The sequence below is a fragment of the Triplophysa dalaica genome, chromosome 14, assembly GCF_015846415.1.
Source record: "Triplophysa dalaica isolate WHDGS20190420 chromosome 14, ASM1584641v1, whole genome shotgun sequence".
Taxonomy (NCBI): domain Eukaryota; kingdom Metazoa; phylum Chordata; class Actinopteri; order Cypriniformes; family Nemacheilidae; genus Triplophysa; species Triplophysa dalaica.
Window position 1 is genome coordinate 12,118,462 of NC_079555.1, and position 24,948 is coordinate 12,143,409.

Sequence of the window (24,948 nt, forward strand, 5' to 3'; positions counted from 1 at the left end):
CCCTTCCTCTGTAAGTGTCACTTTATCTTTTACACTCAGTGATTTGTCCTGAAGATTAAGTGTGATACTTTTTTATAGAGCAGGCGGAACCACTTGGGCCTTTTTTGCAAGTGAAGACGTCGTTCTGGGACTCCTCACCTCGTCATCATAATAGAAATAAGAAAAATCTAAAACACAGGGCTAGGTAGAAGGTAGAAGTTAGTTTAGAATTACGTCCTTTAGGGGCATATTGTTTAAATTGACACAAATCACTTACAATAAATAAAGCCATATTTGTACAAATTTGGTGCATGATATCTTTATGCACATGCATGATTTAGAGTTTTTAAATAATATATTCAAATTTGGTAACATAACAGTATAAGCTAGCATGAACTAACAATGAACTTTAATAATTCTGAGTTCAAGTTAATTTCAGCATTTATTCATACTTTAATATATATTTTTAAAATATATGATTTTGTAATAAACTAAAATGAACAAAGATTGTTAATGCTGTAAACTGTTATTAATTGTTAGTTCATGTTAGCTAATACATTTCCAATTGTTAACAAAAACAGGCATATCTGTTACATCACACAGGTCTGATGTCTTTGTATAGGTAGTCTTCAATCCGGAGTCTAGATGGCAGTCTTGGCTTTGCTTTGTAAAGCACCTGTGGTACTGTAGATTAAAAAGAGCAACCTAATCCTATTATGGTTATCACAGAATTTATCATTTCCGATACACCACAGCTTCTGTATTCAGTGCACGCACGCACACAAACATTGCTTAGCAGGTTATAGCCATGTGCAATTGGAAGTTTGATCACTCCTGCCTTGGGCGACACCACTAAAACACACTACAACTTTCAAGATAAAAGATTATAAAAATACTGTAAACGTAAAATTTTGCCCAAGTGCTCAAACTGACGTCATCAGTAAAAAAGATAGCCAGAAGTACATTTACAGATTATGTATAAAGACTCTAGATGCATAGCAATCAGCGCAGAGACGTGGCATGTGGTGTTAAATGTTGGAAATGCAAGTGAAATGGCTTTAGGACAGACATGGGGCATATAGTCAAAGATAAGGTTTGCTTAAAGGTACAGTGTGTAGCATTTTGAAGGATTTATTTACCAAAATGTAATATATAATACAAAACTATGTTGTGAGTGGTGAAGAAATACCTCACAAAATGAACCGAAATGTATATATAACCTTACAATGAGCCATTTTATGTATATACACAGCGGGCACACCCTTACATGTAATTTATCAAATTGCACAGCCATGTTTCTATAGTATCACTACACGGACAAACTGAGCACTTTTCGTAAAAGGAAGGATGCACGGGACAATGTTATTCTTCTTCGACTGTGTTTTGCAAAGGCAGCTTGCAAAGCCACTACATAGAAGGATTAGCAGAAGTAGAGGAAGAACAATAACAACATTTTCTTGTCGTGTTTTTATTAGAAATATAAACAGTTCTTTGTTGCAGTAAGAAGTGAAATTTGCGCTAATGGCGGACCACACATACTCTGCACACGAGCCGACACAGACGTCAATCTGTTTCGTCAAAAAAGAGAAAATACGATGCAGCAAGGCGAAGTTGAGACAAAAAACGGCAGAAAACCCGAATAAACATCGGCGTGGTTCTTTTAAAAAAGGAGGGCATGAAGCAGGAAACGGGTTTGCCAAGCGACGCCGATAAATTTGTTTAATTTCCGCAATATAAGTGAAATGTTTGATTGATAGCTTTAGCTAACAGATGAGCATGATCATCAAGAGAAGTAGCGTTTTTCCTTGTAAATTGTTAGTACTTTTTAATTGTATCATAAGTACTTGTTGCATGGCCGTGTGCAAATCAAGGTAGAAATCATGTTTACAATCTGAATTTGCATAAATCGGGTGTAAGTTATATTATAATACTGCTTAGCTTCCACATCCTCTCTTGTGCGGTCCTCCCAGGTAACGTTAGGTCCTCTGCCTCTCCTCTGCCTCTCCTCGCCCTGCCTGCATCTCCAACACCCCTACCTCTCCGCCCTCTTCCTCTCCCTCTTACTACCTGTGTAAAGTTCTCTGATTGACTCTGTGATGATGAGAAAATCGTCTGCTAAGACATTCGCGGTTAGATTACACCGTTTTATCATTAGCAAGCCGTTTCAATAGGCTGTAAATTACGAACCAAGTTACCGTGCCAAAAAATGCTATGCAAAATAAGCGAATAAATCACTGACACAATGTTAACAAGTAACAATAATATTCACTATAACGATTAGATTAAAGTATGAATTAAGTCAATTTAATTTATTTATTTTTCTTTGTAAATAAACCTCGTCACTTGACTTGCAAAGGTTACTCTCTGCTGTCTCAAACAACGACATCTCTGTCCTGTGTCCGTAACTTCAGTCTGTTGTTCGCCTGTGAGACGTAAATTGCAATTATCAACACCACCGATAATGGCCGCTATCATTTACGGGACCCTTTTGTCCTGTGACGGCAACCGTAGCTTCTCTAATGGGAGGTAGAGGGGGGCAGAGGAGCTGCAGGTTGCAATATCCTACATCGCCAATAGTGGCCTCTGAAACTTACACACAGAACCTTTAAGCGAAGGTTTTGCCTTCCAGCAAAAAGAGCCAAATGCGATATATTGCCAGAGGTGTAAAGTATGAGTAATTTTACTTGATTACTCTACTTAAGTATTATTTTGGGGGTTTGTATTTTACTTGAGTACATTTAAAAAAGAAACCTTGTACTTTAACTTAATTACATTTTTAAACAAAAAAAGTACTTTTACTCCTTACAATTTTATTTTTTAATAAATTATTATTTTTCCTCTATATTTCCCTTACTACTAATGAACCAACTAAATTGCGATGATAATTTAATAGTTTTATTTAAATGTTATTTATTCAGCCAATGAGATTCGTTTTAACATTCAATGAAATTGGCCAGACATGTCATTTGTCCTTTTGAAGTGACGTTGTGTCACATTAAAATATCACATTGCAGAGCACCTTGCCTGACCTGAACCAGTGGACCTGATAGAAATAGACATGACATGATGTGGCAGAATCATGGCAGTCTCCTTCTTGTAGTGGAATGAAAAAGGATTCGTATAAGATGAAGTGTGTTCTTTGTCTCCCACTCACCAAGAAAATATCTGCCTATCTTGATTCTAATAATTTTGAAAATCAGCTTCTGCTGAATTTAAACCAGAGGTTTAACAACCTTTAGGAGCATGTTGCATATAAGAAGAAGGATGTCTTGTAGTTTAAAGAAAGTACTTGTACTTTTACTTGAGTATCATTTTTGAGTACTTTTTTCACCTCCGTATATTGCCATCCGAAAGGCCCTTCAGACTGAAAACAATCATGGCCGCCATATTGAAGAGTCGTTCCAAACTGAAGTGCTTATAAATGGCCACTTCAAAGGGCCCTTCGGAATGAAGGATTTTGAAGGCACAACTGATGGACACTTTGCGCCCCCATGATTCTTTGCGCTGATTCTTTGCTTGGCGTCAGCGCCTGGTTATGGGCACAGAATGATGACACAAAAGGGCACTTCAAGAAACAGTTGTTTGGTCCCCTACAATCTTCAACCCTTTGAATCTCTCACTCCGGAGGGTAATCTCTTTGAAGGGCTTAGGGCATAGGGATGAACCCTTCGAATTAGAATGCAGGGAAAGAGTGACATTCTCTAGAGGAGGGGCTCTTTAGAAAGTCTCGTGAGACCCATGCCAACTTGTGCCAACTGGTGCTCATTCTGTGGAGTAGCTGAGCAACCTCAAAAAGCTAGCAATTTTAAAGTTATTTGTCTTCCCTGTTCAACTACTGTAGAGTTTTTTTTTAAAAACACTTTTTAAATTATTGAATTTGTTAATATATTTATTTACAAATAAATTCAAAACAGTAGACATATTGTTTTTTAAATCATGTTTAATGAAACAGATCTGACAATTCAAAGAATCTACAAGGTATAAGGCAACAAGACTGTAAAAGGTAAAGTTATCACTGTCAAAGTTTTAAATTATTTATTTTCAGTTTGTCTAGCCATGAGGGCTTTTTTGGTGTTTCTCTCTGGATGCAATATGATGATGTAGCACTTTGGGGCAAAAATGGAAACAAGCAGTCCAAAACTGGAGGCTAAAATGGCAAAAATCTCCACAGCCACTGCATATTTCCCTGGTGAGCTGACATATGCTGGAACAAATGTGATCCACACAGCGCAGAAGATCAACATGCTGAATGTTATGAACTTGGCCTCATTAAAGTTATCTGGGAGGTTCCTTGCCAGAAAGGCTAACAGAAAGCTTCCAGCTGCCAAAAGTCCAATGTATCCCAGCAGAATGGCAAAACCAGCCACTGAACCAACAGCACATTCATACACTATTTTAGACCTGATGTACTGGGTGTTTTTATGAGGTGCAGGAGAAGCAGTTGATAGCCAAACTGCACATATTATAACCTGGAGAGCAGTTAGTACCAAGACTGTGCCTCTTTGTTGAGCTGCTCCAAACCATTTCATTGCACTTTTACCTTCTGGTCGAGATGACTTGAACACGGCTATTACCACCATAGTCTTGACCAGAATACTGGAGACACACAGAACAAAACTAATGCCAAACACAGCATGTCTTAACTGACATGTCCACAACTGTGGACGACCAATAAACAGCAGCACACATAGAAAACACAGTTTGAGTGACAGCAGCAGCAGGAAGCTGAGCTCTGAATTATTTGCGCGCACTATAGGAGTGTTACGGTGATGTACAAAGATGATCATCACAAGAGCACAGAAGCCTGTTCCGAGTAGTGAAGCAGTGGTCAGAGAGATGCCCAGAGGTTCCTCATAGGACAGATACTCCACTTCCTTTGGGACACAGCGATTCTTTTCTGGATTGGACCAAGAATCTTCTGGACACACCATGCACTCATTTGCATCTGTGAAAGATATAAACAGGAAGTTGTATATTTGTTTCAAACAAAACTAATTAATTAATATTTATTATTTGATTATACCTGTTGTGTTAGAAATCTCTCCATCTGCACATGGCAGGCAGTCAAAGCAGCAGACAGGAAGGCCCTTTCTTCTGGCCCGTCTGGTGCCTGGAGGGCAGCTCTCACTACACACAGACCGTGGAGGCTGATGGATACATTAAAAAAAATAAAGCATGTATCTGTAAAATATAAATTCTTAAAAAGAATTTTAGTGACCATCATGCACATCTACAGATCTTTTAAGTTGGAAAGTCAAATATAATGTACATTACTTTTCTAGAGTCAGAGTTCCAGTATAATTCATCTTCATTCAGTGTGAGCACTTTCCCTGTAGTCGCTCCTTCATCCACCACACCGACTGTTCGGACAATGATGGACCCATCAGAGCTCGGCTGCCAGTTCATCACATCATAGATGGCCAGAGCATCTCCATTCTCATCAAATGACACACGATCCCCAAAACCTGTGGTGAAGTTCACTTTCTGTAGATAATGGACCAGCTGTACAGGTGAAAAAAAATAAAAACGTTTTTTATACATTTTGTGTTTTGAAAGAATTTGTAGTCTACAAAACCGTTTCTTTTTCTGTTTACAGTATTACCTGCCAGGGCTGCAGGTTGTTTATGTCAGCACATTTATTCTCACTGAATGGTCCTTTCCCCTCCTCACACTGCATCAGATCATGAAGTGCATGTGCCAGAGCATAAACTGCCTTATACACATTATATGAAGCTCTCAACTCTGATACATCATTATATTCATTAACAATACTGCTCAGATCCTCTTCTCCTGTACAACGGTTTTCCCCTTCACTGTCTCCAGTCTCAAACTTACACCCAAAAATATTCTCCCAGAAAATTCTAACCAAATTATTTCTTGCGTCATTGTCTGGACGAAGGCGTTGTAAAAACTCAAGAAGTCCTTGGATCTCTCCACGACGGATAGCGATACCCAGTGTGCCCCCAACGAGGGGTGAGTATCGTGGGGCATGAAGCACAGGTGAAGTGGTCCAAGCTTCGCTCGCAATCCACTGTAACCCTGTCACGTTTTGCAACAATAACTCATCCATCAGGGCTAACAGATCGGTTGAGAATGCCACCACTACTTTTGCTGTAGAGGCCTCAATCACTTTCACTATGCGCTGAATGTCTCTGCGATTATCATAGGGCATTATTTCAGAGAAAGCCACACAACCTCCATGCAACTGCATCTCCTGATGAAAGGACTGAGCGGCATAGATCCCATAATCATCATCACTGTAGATAACACCAACCCATGTCCATCCAAAATGTCTCAAGATCTGCATCATAGCCCTCACCTGGAAGGCATCGCTGGGGATAGTTCTGAAGAAGGACGGGTACTTTTCCCTGTCACTCAGACAGGTGCAGGTGGCATAATAGCTGACCTAATGAGGCAATGCAGAGGAAGAGAAAATATTCAAATATGATTTTAAAGCATTTTATGTACCATGACATTATAATGTGATATTAAATAACAGCATAATATCTAAAATATCATGATTGTTGTTATTTGCACTCCATTTTTTAAGTTATCTTACCATTGGAACCCTAAATAGGCCAAGCACACTTGAAACTGCAATGGAGTGTGTGGACCCTGGATCCCCCACAATAGCAAGAACTGGTGGTGGTCCAATACATTTGTGGGAGCTGGGTAGGGACTCCTCTGTCCCACTGATAAGAGATGTGGCCGCCCTGAATGCCACTACAAGTTTTAAGCAGTTGTCATACAGATTGTATCCAAGAGTGATGTTTGGCAGCAAGTTTTGATTTTTATTGATCTCATCTATAGCAAAAACCATAGTCTGTGCCTGCTGGAAACTTGACATATAGAATCTAGGGAAAAAGCAATTTGGTTACACTTTGATTTACAGTGCCCGTGTTACAGTGTAATTATACATTTAAGTACTATAATAGTAATAATAATAATAATGTAATAATTTTACCCAACATTTATACATTCAGTGACTTTGGCAGGAAAATCAAACCCATTACAAAATCCAATTTCAATATGAAAATAATTTACAAATGGATAGTTTTGTAATCTAAAGTAACCCTTTTTTAATGCGATTCTTGCCGTTAGATTTGAAGTCATCTTTTTCTTTGCAAGTAATTATTACAAATAAGTTTCAATAACTTTTCAAATAATTTTATCTTAATATAATATTTTCTTTGGATCTTTAAATTTTTTCTTTCATATTTTTTGTGAGGTATCATTGTACTCCTTTGCAGCCCAAACTCACTCTTCACACTGCGGTTGTTCTGGCTCCATTCTGAAGCTCAGGTCTGGAAATACTTTGAGGTGCTGAACCTCAAACAGGCCTCCAATAACAAAATCTCCATCCTGGTACATCCCGTTCAACCTAAAGTGTCCCTGAAGTCGACAAGATTCTGAGCTGGGGATGAAGGCAGCTGATATACAGGTAAAGCACAGATATAGGCAGATGTTTACAGTGATCCACATCTCTCTCTCTCTCTCGTGATCTCTGTTTGATCCCCTCAGCTTCTCAGTGTGCCAAGATATTGTAAGAGCTGTGAATGTTTTTTTTTCTATTAAGCAGGAGGTGCTACATGGACATCCCTGGAAATTAATACGTCATTTTTTTAGGGTGGTACCAATAACTCCAAAAACACCATAAGAACCTATACACTACCAGTAAAAAGTTACTTTCTTACTTTAAATTCATATTTTTGACACATTTTAAAAAAGTAGAAAGTTCATCAATACTGGAATATTGTTAAAAATAAGTCTAAGCAAATGAAAAAAAAACATGTTATAAATTATTTTATTTGTTTAATAGGTGTCCTAGAGAGAAACAACTTTTGTGTATTTTTATTAATTTACTGGTTGGTGTGATTGAATCAGTCTGTTTTCTAACTCATACTGGTTGTGGATGAGCTGGTGTGACATAAAATTATAAAACAATGTGTCAATTTTTAAGTAACACTATCAGTTCTTCCAATATGCATACTATACGTCCTGAATAGAATTTGATATTAAAATTATAATGTTACAAATCATAGTATGTTAAAATGAGTACCTTGATATTCTACTATTTTCTGTGAAATTTCTAAGTGTGGATCCATGGACACTAAATGGCTGATATTACCAAAGATAATAATATTAACCAGACGCGCCACTGCCGTTACAATGAATAGCGAGGTATCAGGTCTCGGGTCTGAACACTTGGTGGCTTTGTTTATTGTTGAGCACATGGCGCGTTGTACTAACCACCATGTGCTCCGTGTCTTCGAATGTGACCCCGTCCCCTTGTTCTGCTACCAACTGATCGTTAGTGTTTCACTCTCCTCACCTGGTGTCACTTTGGGTTCTACAACTCTGATTTCCTCCCCTACTTTATCCCGGGTTATTCTCAGTCCTGTGTCGGTTCTTTAATGTTGTTCAGTCAGAATCCCTCTGGCTTTTAGTTCTGGGGTTTTCACTCTAACCACTCTTTGTGTCCAGGCTCCGGCTGTTATTGTGCTTGCACGGTGCCTACTTTTTGCATGTCCGCAGTTCCAGTTAACACTTGCTCCTGTGATCTTCGTGGTGAAGACTTACCTCTTGAGTGTAATAGCGGGCGGATCCTGTGAAGGTTCTTCCAGCACCTTGTCTTGCCACGAATCATCAATTATACTGCCTAGTGGAATTATGCCGTGTATCTTGTGCTGCTGAGAATCATTGAGTAGCCTGCCTAAACGGAGTAACGTCTAGTATCCTGTCATAGAGAGAACCATTTTGTAGCCTGCCTAGTGAGTTCACGGCTATCATACTGTCTTGTGGATTTGCGCCGAGCTTCCACCCGACGGACTCTCACCGAGGCTCTGACCTCGAGGACCAGTGTGATTCGACTTTCACATTGTCGATGCGGTTGGACTCCTCTATGGACTCTCTCTGACTCTGTTCGAGGACACTTACCTACCCTGGGTTTCCTATAACCAAGTTTAATTCCGTTGTGTTGATGTGAGGAAGTCCTGAATCTTCTACATTTTTGATCATTGCCTTCACCTGTTTTTTTCGGCTGAGCGCTTCAGCCCTTGCCCCTCTGAGGGCTTTCTGTTGGGTATGTTGGTTCTATGTGCCATCACAATTAAGACTCTGTTACAACTGCGCTTGACTCTGAGAATTCGTGAACGAGGAATGCTACGCTCAATATGGCCGCTCTTGTGAAAGTTTTCAAATGAATATTAATGAGAAATGAGCCATTATTATTTTTTACAACACTATTCAAACAGAGTGGTTTAAAATAGTGGATGTGGCTTGTGTTTTCCATTGCGATTTGATCGGATGAATAAAAAAATATATATAAAATGTGTGGTCACGTAGTTCATGGGGCGCTCAATAGTTCCAAACAAATCTGTGCTGTTAACCTATTTTAATGGATTTTACTGGGACAGACAGCCGCAACTAAAATTGCATAAATATAGTAATAAAGCCCTGCCACCTCGTTCCCTTTTTTATCGTCCCATCATTAGTTTACGCCCTTCACCTGTTGCCCTCCTTACCTCCGCTTAGTTTTTACCCTACTTAAAGCCTGTGTGTTTTCTGTCTTGTACTGGAATGTTTTGTTATTCCCCTGCCACATTTTATCTGCCCGGTGAGTGCTTTTGATAAAAGTTAAGTTTTGTATTTTATCCTGTTATGTTTTGGTCTTGTTTTTCTCCCTCAAGGGATTTTTCTGCTCATGTTTTGTTAATAAAGGTTTTTGTTTAAAGAGCTGTCTGAAATTGGGTCCTATCCTTAGAATTCATGACACATTTGCAGTAGTATTTTGTCTGGAGAGTAATATGAATATAAGATCTATGAATATAAGATGTAAAATATGTCGGCTTTAAAAACTCGTTAAAATGGAGTTTTTTTACCAACTGTACAGCAAATGCTTCTGGGAGACATTGAAATGAATCAGCTTCAGTGCAGTGTTTCAAACTATTGGTCACTCCATGACGCAAGTTTCTTCCGCATTCCATTCTTACTATGAAGGTATATGTGAGTGATGTAACTCTGTGTTTCAACGGCTCTGAGATTGATAGCCACCAGAGGGCAGAAGTTCATTTTTAGATTTTGATTGAAGAACATGAGGGCACATGAATTAAAAACATAGAATGACCAACACTAATAAGCTATTTATAATTTAAACTTCAAAATTCCATGAAAAAAATAGGAATTGTATTTTTTTTATTTCACAATACTTTTACAGATATATTACACAAAGTCAAAAGTTGAATTTGATACAAAGGCATACAAGCCATTTTTAAATAATTTTTAATTCTTTAATAACACATAAAGTTAAACTTGTTGCTTAAGGTAAGATAATAAAAAGTATAAATTAAAGCTTTTCATTGGAGCCTTTAGAAGCAGTACAATAAAAGAAATGTCGCAACAATTAATAATCATACAGTTAACAAGTCAAACTATTTCTGTTGTGTTTCCCTTCCCATTAAAGCGTTTTTAGTGTTTCTCTCTGGACGTAAAAGGATGATGTAGCACTTTGGGGCAAATATGGCCACTAATACTCCAAAACTGGAGGCCAGGATGGCAAAAATCTCCACAGCCACTGCATATTTCCCTGGTGAGCTGACATATGCTGGAACAAATGTGATCCACACAGCACAGAATATCAACATGCTGAAGGTAATAAACTTTGCTTCATTAAAACTATCAGGAAGGTTTCTTGCAAGGAAAGCTAACAGGAAGCTTACAGCCGCCAGAAAGCCAATGTAACCTAGAAGCACAGCAAATCCAGCCACTGAACCAATAGAACATTCATACACTACTTTAGAACTAATATATTGACTGTTTTTATGGGGTGTTGGAGATGCAGTTGATAACCAGACAACACATATTGCCACTTGGAGAGCAGTTAGTACCAAGACTGTGCCTCTTTGTTGAGCTGCTCCAAACCATTTCATTGCACTTTTACCTTCTGGTCGAGATGACTTGAACACGGCTATTACCACCATTGTCTTGACCAGAATACTGGAGACGCACAGAACAAAACTAATGCCAAACACAGCATGTCTTAACTGACACGTCCACAACTGTGGACGACCAATAAACAGCAGCACACACAGAAAACACAGTTTGAGTGACAGCAGCAGCAGGAAGCTGAGCTCTGAATTATTGGCGCGCACTATAGGAGTGTTGCGGTGATAAGTGAAGATGACAATTACAAAAGCACAGAAACTGGTGCCTATAAGGGATGCTGTGGTCAGAGAGATGCCCAGCGGATCTTCATAGGACAGATACTCCACTTCCTTTGGGACACATTTATTTTTTTCTGGATTGGACCAGAACTCATCTGGACACAACGTGCACTCAGTAGAATCTGTGAAAAACATACAAAGCACATTTATTCATTAATTGCAAAACATGTGCACAAAATACTTTAATAATTTAGTATTATGTCTCACCTGTTGTGTTAGAAATCTCTCCATCTGCACATGGCAGGCAGTCAAAGCAGCAGACAGGAAGGCCCTTTCTTCTGGCTCGTCTGGTGCCTGGAGGGCAGTTCTCACTACACACAGACCGCGGAGGCTGAAGGATACATTACATACATTAGTCACAGTGCATTTCATTTCATTGCTATGTATTATGTGTTCAAATAGAAATGTTTAAGTAAATTAAGTCATATCTGCGTAGAGGATTTGAAACTAAACATGCATTGTACTTTACTTTTCTTGTCTCAGAGTTCCAGTATAATTCATCTTCATTCAGTGTGAGCACTTTCCCTGTTGTCGCTCCTTCATCCACCACACCGACTGTTCGGACAATGATGGACCCATCAGAGCTCGGCTGCCAGTTCATCACATCATAGATGGCCAGAGCATCTCCATTCTCATCAAATGACACACGATCCCCAAAACCTGTGGTGAAGTTCACTTTCTGTAGGTAGTAAAGCAGCTGAATAGAAATGACAGTTATGCAGTTTAATAATTCAAATGCATATGTGATTCATTTATGGCTTTAGTTGTGTTTCTCTCATGTAACTGAAACTTTACATTTACCTTTGGATCTTACCTGCCAGTACTGTAAATATGTCATGTCAGCACATGTATTTTCACTGAATGGTCCTCTCCCCTCCTCACACTGCATCAGGTCATGAAGTGCATGTGCCAGAGCATAAACTGCCTTATACACATTATATGGCCCCCTCAGCTCTGATACATCAGTGTATGCTGTGTTTGTACTGTTCAGATCCTCTTGACCTGTACACACTTTTTCCTCCTTATTGGCTTCACTTTTAAATTTGCACCCAAACATATTCTCCCAGAAGATTCTCACCATATTATTTTTTGGATTGATGTCAGGATGGAGGCTTAGCAGAGTCCCTGGATCTCTCCTCGTCGGATGGTGATACCCAATGTCCCCCCCAGTAGAGGCAGATAATGTTTAGTGTGTAATATAGGTGTTGTGGTCCAAGCTTCGCTTGCAATCCACTGCTTTCCTGTCACATTTTGCAACACCAACTCATCCATTAGGGGTTTTAAGTAATTTGAAAACGCTACTACTACGTTGGCTGTGGAGGTCTGAATAACTTCTACTGTTCGTTGAATATCTCGCTGGTTGTTATCATACGGCAGGATCTCAGAAAAAGCCACACAGCCTCCAAACAGCTGCATCTCCTGATGAAAGGATTGAGCTGCGTAGATGCCATAATCATCATCACTGTAAAGGAGGCCGACCCATGTCCATCCAAAATGTCTCAAGATTTGCACAACAGCTCTCACCTGGAAGGCATCGCTGGGGATAGTTCTGAAGAAGGACGGGTACTTTTTCTTGTCACTCAAACAGGCACAGCTGGCAAAGTAGCTCACCTAATTTAAAGTGTCAAAAGTGAGAGGAGAGAGTAGGAAGAAAGGATTTGCTGCTTTGGTCATTTTACAATGCAGAAGTTTATCTTACATATACAATTCAATAGTAAGTAATCTTATTGTCAGAGAAAAAAAAAATTGTACCATAGGCACTCTAAAAGGGCCTAGGACACTGGAGATGGCTATAGAGTTAGTTGAACCTGGATCTCCAATGATTCCTATCACTGGTGGTGGTCCCGTACAGTTGAGATGTGAGAGAGACTCTTCTTTTCCACTAACCAGAGCTGTGGCTGCACGTAATGCCACTCCAAGCCGTGAGCAGTTGTCATAGATTTTGTATCCAAGCGTGATGTTAGGGAGCAGGTTGGGATTATTATTAATCTCATTTATGGCAAAAACCATTGTCTGTGCCTCCTGAAAACATATCATGTAGAATCTAGAAAAAGGAACAACATTTTGTCATTTTATGATTTAAAATTCAAATGAATGCAAAACAGTATTACAAATATGTTGTAAATGTGAAAATGTATTTTGTTCCTTATACATTTAACCTTGCAACAAGATTTAGAAATTGATTTAATTCGTCGTCACAAAAATCACAGTAAATAAAGAAAAAGTGTTTAAATGACACCTTCATCTTGTCAGTATTATCTATTTTGTTATATCTCATTTGAGATTTTGTTAATGCTGTTTGCTTTTCAAGGCTGTTCTCATCCTGTGCAGTCGAAACTCACTCTTCACACTGCGGTTGTTCTGGCTCCATTCTGAAGCTCAGGTCTGGAAATTCATTGACACTCTGAACCTCAAACAGGCCTCCAATAACAAAATCTCCATCCTGGTACATTCCGTTCAATTTGAAGTGTCCCAGGAGCTGACAAGATTCTGAGCTGGGGATGAAGGCAGCTGATATACAGGTAAAGCACAGATATAGGCAGATGTTTACAGTGATCCACATCTCTCTCTCTCTCTCTCTTGATCTCTGTTTGACCCGCTCACCCTTTCAGTGCGCCAAGATATTATAAGAGCTGTGCATCGTTTTTTTTATATGGGACAGGAGGTGCTACATGGACCTCCCTGGGAATGAAAACATCCATTTGTATTAATTTCCTATTCTTTATATCATTGGTCGGTGGCAGTTCAGAATGGTAAATCATTAGGTTGCATGCTTTGTTGTCAGTGTCTTTCTCCGGTACTCTGTCATTTCAAGGACATACTATTGTTTTAGTTTTATTTAAACAAATATAATGCTTTTTTCTGCCTTTTTCGTTTGATTAAAATTAATTTGACGTTAACTTCACTTATTTATCAGTTACTGTAAATATAACCTGCTTGTTCTCAGAGTGAATGAGTGGTGTGTTTTGTACTAAATGCATGATGCAGCTACTGCACCTAATTCTGAGGATGTTCTATGAGGATGCGAACCCATGAAATTCATCTCTAGAGCTGCTCTAAGAATTCACTTGACTTACATTTTACTGTTTCATTACAAAACCTTTTGTCAAACATACAATGGAAGTCAAAAGAAGAAAAGAAAAATCTACTTTGTGAAAAAATTAAATGCATTTCATAGGGCCCTACATGCCCCATCTATGTTTTATGCATACTGTTTACAGGGTCTTTGATAACTTTTGACATATGTGAAGGAAAATATATAATATATATATATACATATATATATATATATATATATATATATATATATATATATACACACATATCTTCTAACAATAGATTTTTTGAAACGATTTTGAAACAAGGTCAGATAAAGAGAACTGGAAGATATCCTGGTGTCCTTGATTTTTATTCATTTTTTATTTCATTTTATTTTTAAAACATTCCACGTATTTTTCATCCAGCATTTTTAGGTGCCTCTTCCCATGAGGGCTTTTTTAGTGTTTTTTTCTGGATGTAAGATGATGATGTAGCACTTTGGTGCAAAAATAGACACCAGTAATCCAAAACTAGAAGCCAGGATGGCAAAAACTTCCACAGCCACTGCATATTTCCCTGGTGAGCTGACATATGCTGGAACAAATGTGATCCACACAGCGCAGAAGATCAACATGCTGAATGTTATGAACTTGGCCTCATTAAAATGATCAGGAAGGTTTCTTGCCAGAAAGGCTAACAGAAAGCTTATAGCTGCCAAAAGTCCGATATATCCCAGCAGCATAGCAAACCCAACCACTGAACCAACAGCACATTCATACACTATTTTAGACCTGATGTACTGGGTGTTTTTATGTGGTGTTGGAGAAGCATTTGATAGCCAGACTGCACATATTATAACCTGGACAGCAGTTAGTACCAAGACTGTGCCTCTTTGTTGAGCTGCTCCAAACCATTTCATTGCACTTTTACCTTCTGGTCGAGATGACTTGAACACGGCTATTACCACCATAGTCTTGACCAGAATACTGGAGACGCACAGAACAAAACTAATGCCAAACACAGCATGTCTTAACTGACATGTCCACAACTGTGGACGACCAATAAACAGCAGCACACACAGAAAACACAGTTTGAGTGACAGCAGCAGCAGGAAGCTGAGCTCTGAATTATTGGCGCGCACTATAGGAGTGTTACGGTGATGAACGAAGATGAGAACCACCACAAAACAGAAGCAGGTGCCGAGTAGTGAAGCAGTGGTCAGAGAGATGCCCAGAGGCTCTCCAAATGACAGATACTCCACTTCTTTAGAGATGCACTGATCCTTATCTGGATTGGACCAGAACTCATCTGGACACACTGTGCACTCAATAGTATCTAACAAAGAGACGAAAATAAATGTTATTTGTTTCAAAGACATTTAAAAAAAATATATTTGTTTAGGATTTATCTTTGTTTCTGTCAATAATCGTATCACCTGTTTTGTTAGAAATCTCTCCATCTGCACATGTCAGGCAGTCAAAGCAGCAGACAGGAAGGCCCTTTCTTCTGGCTCGTCTGGTGCCTGGAGGGCAGCTCTCACTACACACAGACCGCGGAGGCTGAAGGATAAATTATTTTAAAAAAGTGACTGTGTTTGTAAAAACTAGACTTGTAATAATTTAATCTTTAGTGACAATTATACACCATATTATTTTATTCAAATAATGCATAATGTTAGTCACTTTTCTAGTGTCAAAGTTCCAGTATAATTCATCTTCATTCAGTGTGAGCACTTTCCCTGTTGCCGCTCCTTCATCCACCACACCGACTGTTCGGACAATGATGGACCCATCAGAGCTCGGCTGCCAGTTCATCACATCATAGATGGCAAGAGCATCTCCATTCTCATCAAATGACACACGGTCCCCAAAACCTGTGGCGAAGTTCACTTTCTGTAGATAATGGACCAGCTGTACAGGTTACAGAGAGGATTTGTTTAAGAATATTTTGTGTTAAATAGTTTTTTTCTAGCTAGAAAACAATGTAGTGTAAAAGTTGAGCTGTGCTTTTGTGTGCAGCATACCTGCCAGGGCTGCAGGTTGTTTATGTCAGCACATGTATTCTCACTGAATGGTCCTCTCCCCTCCTCACACTGCATCAGGTCATGAAGTGCATGTGCCAGAGCATAAACTGCCTTATACACATTATAAGCGGCTCTCAGCTCTGATACATCAGTGTATGCTGTGTTTATGCTGCTCAGATCCTCTGTCCCTGTGCACGATTTTTCTTTCCCACTGTCTGTAATGTCAAATCTGCACCCAAAAACATTTTCCCAAAAGATTGTAACAATATTATTTCTTGGATTTTTGTCAGGACGCAGGCGTAGCAAAAAGTCCCTAAGTCCCTGGATCTCTCCACGTCTGATGGCGATTCCCAGTGTGCCCCCTAGGAAGGGCAGGAGACGAGGAGTGTGAAACAAGGGAGAGGTGGCCCAACCTTCACTTGCGATCCACTGCCTGCCCGTCACATTCTGCAGGGCCACCTCATCCATTAAAGGCACGACATAAGCTACAGTGGAGAAAACAACCACCACTTTAGCCGTAGAGGCCTGAATCACTCCCACTATGCGCTGTATATCTTTGTAGTTGTTATAGCGTGGAAGAATTTCAGAGAAAGCCACACACCCTCCAAACAACTGCACATCTTGGTGGAAGGACTGAGCGGCATGGATGCCATAATCATCATCACTGTAAAGGAGACCGACCCATGTCCATCCAAAATGTGTCAAGATCTGCATCATAGCCCTCACCTGGAAGGCATCACTGGGGATAGTTCTGAAGAAGGACGGGTGCTTTTTTCTGTCACTCAAACAGGAGCAGGTGGCATAATAGCTAACCTGAAAGACATAATTATGAAAAAGAAAGACATCATTGTTATAGCAATTATTATTTTATACGCCTGTAAATAATAAAGTGAAAACAGTTAATATTATTCAATGAACAGATACAGAACATTATATTCTTGACATCCTACCATAGGTATTCGAAACAGGCCAAGCACACTGGAGATTGCAATACAGTGAGTAGAACTTGGGTCACCTACAATTCCAATCACTGGTGGTGGTCCAGTACAGTTGAAATCGGAGAGAGACTCTTCTGTCCCGCTGACCAAAGCTGTTGCAGCCCGTAATGCCACTCCTACTTTAATACAGTTGTCATACAGATGATAACCAAGGGTGATGTTAGGCAACAGCTTAGGATTCTTATTGATCTCATTTATGGCAAAAACCATAGCCTGTGCCTGCTGAAAGGCTGCCATATAGAATCTAGAAAAAGCATCACAGTGTCGGAATTCAGTTACTCTATGAATCTCATGACATGTACAGGTATATAATAAAATGAAATATTTACTGCACCCTGTAATATGATGTACTTTTTGCCCCTATTTAATAACAGTTAAGTCACAATGTAAGATCATTGTTAATACATTTTCAAACATGTAAATTAAATATAAGCAATAAGAGCAGCAAATTTGCTGTTAATGTGCTTCATTCTGATGTTTTGTCCTTTTCATTAGTTGTCTTTGTTTTCAGATTTTGGTGCTTTTAGTTCAGTTTAGCCCAGGCTCACCGCTGGCAGTACGGTTGTTCCGGTTCTTGTCTGAAGCTCAGTTCTGGGAACACTGTGATGAGATGAAATGCAAACAGGCCTCCGATAATAAGATCTCCATCCTGGTACATCCCGTTTAACTTGAAGTGTCCCTGAAGCTGACAGAAGCCTGAGCTTCTCATTGAAGATACAGAGATACAGTTAAAGGTCAGATATAGACATACATGCAGAGTGATCCACATCTCTCTCTCTCTTTCTATGGCTCATTAATGTCTGACAAAGATTGTGTGCAGTACTCATTTATAAAGCAGGTGGTGCCACATGGGCTTCTCAAGAAAGACGTCACACTAAAGCTGTCTGTGTCGTCATTTGACATTTTCTTAACTGTGAACCACTATTTATAGTTTGGGTAAGTTCTAGAAAATATACTTTTTCATGTTAAATCAGTATTGAAATGTAGTAACCATTTGTAAAATGTAAATTGGTAATATTTCAATAATTCCCTTACACTTTATTTCTTAAAATAGCCTATATTGCAACCAAAACTTCTTCAAGTTGTTTATATCTCTCGTCATTGAATGAAGATTGTGCTAGTAATGACAAAAGTATTATGGTGAAATTTTTTATTTTTACAAAATATAAGAAACCTAATAACAAATAAAAGGATCTTTGAAAAAATACCAATTGTATTGAAGCAGAGTGTGTGCCGTAAATTGTCCAATAGATGGCAGTCACCTCGTAAGAGGCTGTGTATCTTTCATTTGCCACTCCATCATACACTAACCTGGGAGGCCCAACACACAGACATACTCATTATACTACACCTAACCTTTACACACACAAACACATTCTATTGCTCAGTCTATGAGAGCACTCTGCAATGGAAACTGTTGGTTTTAGACTTTAAATAATATACAGCATGCACAAACTCTAACCATAACAGGGAACAACTTTACATTTTAGAATTAAAAACATATATATTTACTATTCAAATGCAATTTTAACAAACAAGGAATCCCCAAATGTTACTAAATGTAGGCTTTATTAGATTAAGCTAAATTCTGAGATCAGATTTGTCCCTAACCGATTCCATATGTGGACATACAGTAGTGTACAAGTATATGCATCGTAAATTAGTCTAAAATAATATTCTGAATAATATTCGTTTAAAATTTGTATTATACAGACAGACGTTACATTTATTTTTAAAAATGTACAGTTCAGTGAGTTTGAATATGGTTGTTTTCTGACTGATACTGGGAAGGAGCTGGTGTGGCAAATGACCATTTGTGACCCTGGATCACAAAACAAGTCTTAAGTAGCACGGGAACATTTTTAATAAAAGACAAAAATACATTGTATGGGACAAAATGATAGATTTTCCTTCATGCCCAAAATCATTAGGATATTAAGTATAGATCATGTTCCATGGAGATATTTTGTAAATTTCCTTCCTTAAAAATATAAAATCTTTATTTTTGTGAGTGGATGGCCTGCCACAGTGCCCCTGATTCACTACTTCAATGGCAATTTTCTCTCTTTTCTCTCTCTCTTAGATTCCTGAGTTTAAACGGTTGTATCTCAGTCAGATATTCTCCTACAACTCATACATCAATAGAACTCTTATTTATTTAGCTTTCAGATTATGTAAAAATCTCAATTTCGATAAATTTACCCATAAGACTGGTTTTGTTCTCCAGGGTCACATTTGTAAATTTTTAAGTTAGCAGTCTCTAGTCTAGTGTATCTCATTTGCAAGAATATACTAACATGTCTTCTGACAGTCGATGTGTTTCACTGGACATCATCTAGATGTCAGTCATGAGCTGGACTTTGTGTTCCGGATGCTAATGTATTCCATTATAAAGACAATCATGTACTGAAACACATGCACATGCATGTTTTTATACAAATTCAGCACATTCAATAATGTCATAAAAATTACAGTGTATAAAGAAAGAAAACAATAGCATGTGTAAATAAATAAATATATATGTATTTATATATTAAGCACACATTTACACATATGTGCAGGCCTCAAGGGTCTTAAGACGTAAGGTGATATTTCATGTTTTATTAAAAGCTTGGACTGTAACTGGTAGAAGTCTGTGTGGCCTTTAGACTTTTCACTTTATTCATTTAATTCCATTGTTGCAGTCAAGTGACTTCTAACTGCTGTTTTCTCTGTTTTCATAATAGTTAGTCATGACTGGTTAGTAAGTAATATTAGTCAGACTAATTTTGTCATTACTTACCTCATCATTACAATGCTACCTGTAATAAGGAAAACCTAATGGAATTTCACAGAATAATATTTTAGGAAGATCTTCCCATGAGGGCTTTTTTTGTGTTTCTTTCTGGATGCAAAATAATGATGTAGCACTTTGGGGCAAATATAGCCACCAGTAAACCAAAACTGGAGGCCAAAATGGCAAAAACTTCCACAGCCACTGCATATTTCCCTGGTGAGCTGACATATGCTGGAACAAATGTGATCCACACAGCACAGAATATCAACATGCTGAAGGTAATAAACTTTGCTTCATTAAAACTGTCAGGAAGGTTTCTTGCCAGGAAAGCTAACATGAAGCTTACAGCCGCCAAAAGGCCAATATAGCCAAGTAACATGGAAAATCCTGCTACTGAGCCTATAGTACATTCATACACTATTTTTGAGCGTGTGTACTGGCTGTTTCTATGGGGTTTGGGAGAAGCAGTTGATAGCCAGACTGCACAAATCACCACCTGGACAGCAGTTAGTACCAAGACTGTGCCTCTTTGTTGAGCTGCTCCAAACCATTTCATTGCACTTTTACCTTCTGGTCGAGATGACTTGAACACGGCTATTACCACCATAGTCTTGACCAGAATACTGGAGACACACAGAACAAAACTAATGCCAAACACAGCATGTCTTAACTGACACATCCACAACTGTGGACGACCAATAAACAGCAGCACACACAGAAAACACAGTTTGAGTGACAGCAGCAGCAGGAAGCTGAGCTCTGAATTATTGGCGCGCACTACTGGAGTGTGCCGATGATGGGCAAAGATGAGAACCACCATAGAACAAAAGCAGGTGCCGAGTAGTGAAGCAGTGGTCAGAGAGATGCCCAGAGGTTCCTCATAGGACAGATACTCCACTTCTTTAGGGATACACTGATCCTTATCTGGATTGGACCAGAACTCATCTTGACACACTGTGCACTCAATAGTATCTAACAAAGAGACAAAAATAAATGTTATTTGTTTCAAATTAGGATCTATCTTTGTTTCTGTCAATAATCGTATCACCTGTTTTGTTAGAAATCTCTCCATCTGCACATGTCAGGCAGTCAAAGCAGCAGACAGGAAGGCCCTTTCTTCTGGCTCGTCTGGTACCTGGAGGGCAGCTCTCACTACACACAGACCGCGGAGGCTGAAGGATACATTTATTGTTCCATACTTTATTCACAGTGCATTAAATTGAGTTGCTATGCATTAAGTGCTTAAATTGAAATGTTTAAGTAATTTAAATTTATAAATTTATATGGGATTTGAAACTAAACATGCATTGTACTTTACTTTTCTTGTCTCAGAGTTCCAGTATAATTCATCTTCATTCAGTGTGAGCACTTTCCCTGTTGTCGCTCCTTCATCCACCACACCGACTGTTCGGACAATGATGGACCCATCAGAGCTCGGCTGCCAGTTCATCACATCATAGATGGCCAGAGCATCTCCATTCTCATCAAATGACACACGGTCCCCAAAACCTGTGGTGAAGTTCACTTTCTGTAGATAATGGACCAGCTGTACATTTTGTAGACAGGACAGGTGTTAAATGTAAATCTGACATATATTTTCCATTTTCCCCCACATAAAGAGAATCTGCTGTGTGCAGTATTACCTGCCAGGGCTGCAGGTTGTTTATGTCACCACATGTATTCTCACTGAATGGTCCTCTCCCCTCCTCACACTGCATCAGATCATGAAGTGCATGTGCCAGAGCATAAACTGCCTTATACACATTATAAGCAGCTCTCAGCTCTGACACATCAGTGTATGCTGTGTTTATGCTGCTCAGATCCTCTTGACCTGTACATGTTTTTTCTTTCTCACTGTCTGCCGTGTCAAATCTGCACCCAAACATATTCTCCCAGAAGATTTTGACAATATTATTTCTTGGATTTTTGTCAGGACGCAGGCGTAGCAAAAAGTCCCAAAGTCCCTGGATCTCTCCACGTCTGATGGCGATGCCCAGTGTGCCCCCCAGGAAGGGCAGGAGACGTGGAGTGTGAAACACAGGAGAGGTGGCCCAAGCTTCACTCGCAATCCACTGCCTGCCCGTCACATTCTGCAACACAATCTCATCCATCAAAGCCAATAAATAAGCTTCAGTGGAGATAATCACTACCACTTTAGCTTTGGAGGTCTGAATCACTTGTACTATGTGCTGAATATCTTTACGGTTGTTATCAAGAGGCAGGATTTCAGAAAAAGCAACGCAACCTCCAAACAACTGCACCTCTTGGTGGAAGGACTGTGCTGCATAGGTGCCATAATCATCATCACTGTAAAGAAGACCGACCCATGTCCATCCAAAATGTCTCAAGATCTGCATCATAGCCCTCACCTGGAAGGCATCACTGGGGATAGTTCTGAAAAAAGAGGGGTACTTCTTCCTGTCACTTAGACAAGAGCAGGTGGCATAATAGCTCACCTAATAAAAGAGACAATGGTTGATCAGAAAAGTGTCATTGTTACATCAGTTACTATTTTATATGGCTTTTAAAAAGTAAAAACATTTAACTTGTGGAACATTACCATAGGTATTCGAAACAGCCCCAGAACACTGGAGATTGCGATACAATGAGTGGATCCTGGATCTCCCACAATTCCAATCACTGGTGGTGGTCCAGTACAGTTCACTTCGGAGAGAGACTCTTCTGTCCCACTAACAAGAGCTGTTGCAGCCCGGAACGCAACTCCCAGCTTCACACAGTTGTCATACAGATGATAACCAAGAGTGATGTTAGGCAACAGTCTAGGCTTCTGATTGATCTCATTTATGGCAAAAACCATAGCCTGTGCCTGCTGGAAGCTTGCCGTATAGAATCTAGAAAATCATACACAAATTGCATTCAGTTACATTAGAATCTCAATTTTTTGTCACAATTTCAAGAGCAGTTACTTCCGTTAATTTGAAATACATCATCAGACAAATATTCACAAATATTTACAAATATTTACAAATACAAAAAATATTGTGAATATGCTTCCTTTCCCCCTCATTATCTTTCTGTTGTTGTGTCATTTTCATTAGTTGTCTTTGTTTTCAGATTTTGGTGCTTTTAGTTCAGTTTAGCCCAGGCTCACCGCTGGCAGTACGGTTGTTCCGGTTCTTGTCTGAAGCTCAGTTCTGGGAACACTGTGATGAGATGAAATGCAAACAGGCCTCCGATAATAAGATCTCCATCCTGGTACATCCCGTTTAACTTGAAGTGTCCCTGAAGCTGACAGAAGCCTGAGCTTCTCATTGAAGATACAGAGATACAGTTAAAGGTCAGATATAGACATACATGCAGAGTGATCCACATCTCTCTCTCTCTTTCTATGGCTCATTAATGTCTGACAAAGATTGTGTGCAGTACTCATTTATAAAGCAGGTGGTGCCACATGGGCTTCTCAAGAAAGACGTCACACTACATCAGTCTATCATTTCATTTTACAGTATTTTAGTATGAGTTGTGGTCACAACTTGTCAAATGTAACGAGGGGATTCTTTAGTTCTTTGTATTTTTAAGATCTCAGGTAACTTCATCACATTATCACACACACTATCCCTGTCTGCAACACACTAATGAAGTATTTTAAACTGGTAATGTCTTGTAGAGAAGAGTGTGCCTTAAATTGTCCAGTAGATGGCAGTCACCTCACAACAGGTGGTGTACAGTAGGCCTATGTGTCAATTCTCACTTCATCTAACAAACACTAACCACACATACATAGACAGCAATTTGTATTACTATTTTATCGTATAATAATTTTATTACATAAACAACATGTTGAAATTTTTGTATATTCATTTATTAAATAAACAATTTGTTGAATGGGCCGTGTAACTTTGTCACATTTAAGTTTAGCCAGGTAACAGTACTTCTACTCCTAACCCAAATAATAAGCCTACTGGCTAGACATACTTTTAACATGCTAGCAAATGAAATTGACTTTATATTGCTTTTGCTTGTTTTTAGAAATAATCTACAGGGACTCGGATGTGTGCCGGAAGTTTGGTTTGGGACAGAAAATCGGGCATGCGCTGCCTGACACAAACACACAAGCACACACGGATACATAACACATACAGTAGGCCTACCTGTCATACATTGTTGGAATAGTTTAATAAAAAAAAAAAAAAATGGTTATTCATAACACATCTGCATTCAATATCAGTTTCCCTAGAAATTATAGCTCATTAAACGTAAAATAATCAGTGAATTTTTATTTGTTTAGATGTCAGAAGCATGTGTGTCGCTACTCCACCCACCATGTATACCATTGGCTAGATATATCTGATGTTTCAAATGACATGTCTGTGATATTTTTATATAGCAGGGAATTCAAGACTTTCATACACTCTGGATGGAGTCCTCACCTGCTGTGTCCATGGTTGTTTTTAAAAAGTTTCAGCAATGGCCAATAAGATACTAGTGATTGAACTGGTACCACTGGGTCTTTTGCTTTGCTTGCCAGTCGTCTGCACTTTGTTAGACAATAAGTGCTGGAGATTGAGAGATTTTAACTCACCAGTGTTGGAACAGGAAGGTGATATTATAATTGGAGGGCTGTTTCCATTGCACTACATTGCTCCGGAACCTGAGTTCACTTACTCTGAGCAGCCACAGTATCAAGAGTGCAGCGGGTGTGTGACACTGTTCTGCACAGACATAGAAAAAAAAGCAATGAAACGATACGTTTAAACCCCTGAATGTAACATAAATGAGATTCATATTGTGTTACCCAGATTCTACGTTGTATTATATTCTACTACGTTGAAAGAATTGATCTTGATTGTATAAATTGTTTGTATTTTGTGTGCAAATCTGTTTCCTTATATTTTACCACAGCTACACAGCAGTATGTCTTCCTCCTTTGTGTCTCGTCCTATCTGCTAA

The 24,948-nt window shown here is 39.0% G+C and overlaps 3 protein-coding genes across 3 annotated transcripts; all 3 read right to left on the reverse strand.

Annotated features, from left to right (window-relative positions):
- Positions 1-4,010: 4,010 nt before the first annotated feature.
- LOC130435209 (extracellular calcium-sensing receptor-like) lies at positions 4,011-7,461 on the reverse strand. The gene is made up of 6 exons (XM_056765631.1): positions 7,241-7,461; positions 6,539-6,833; positions 5,582-6,385; positions 5,254-5,481; positions 5,003-5,126; positions 4,011-4,924 (listed from the first exon to the last, which is right to left on the reverse strand). The coding sequence occupies exons 1-6, from the start codon at positions 7,459-7,461 to the stop codon at positions 4,011-4,013; spliced, it is 2,586 nt and encodes an 861-aa protein (XP_056621609.1).
- A 2,948-nt stretch (positions 7,462-10,409) lies between these two features.
- LOC130435955 (uncharacterized) lies at positions 10,410-18,030 on the reverse strand. The gene is given in 14 exon segments (XM_056766854.1): positions 10,410-11,323; positions 11,409-11,532; positions 11,671-11,898; positions 12,016-12,323; positions 12,326-12,812; positions 12,954-13,245; positions 13,544-13,806; positions 14,297-14,301; positions 14,679-15,575; positions 15,676-15,799; positions 15,923-16,150; positions 16,264-17,076; positions 17,214-17,505; positions 17,810-18,030. Coding segments are annotated over 14 exon segments (5,196 nt in total).
- A 2,074-nt stretch (positions 18,031-20,104) lies between these two features.
- LOC130435210 (extracellular calcium-sensing receptor-like) lies at positions 20,105-23,310 on the reverse strand. The gene is made up of 6 exons (XM_056765633.1): positions 23,150-23,310; positions 22,598-22,889; positions 21,681-22,493; positions 21,407-21,583; positions 21,086-21,209; positions 20,105-21,009 (listed from the first exon to the last, which is right to left on the reverse strand). The coding sequence occupies exons 1-6, from the start codon at positions 23,308-23,310 to the stop codon at positions 20,105-20,107; spliced, it is 2,472 nt and encodes an 823-aa protein (XP_056621611.1).
- Positions 23,311-24,948: the final 1,638 nt, after the last annotated feature.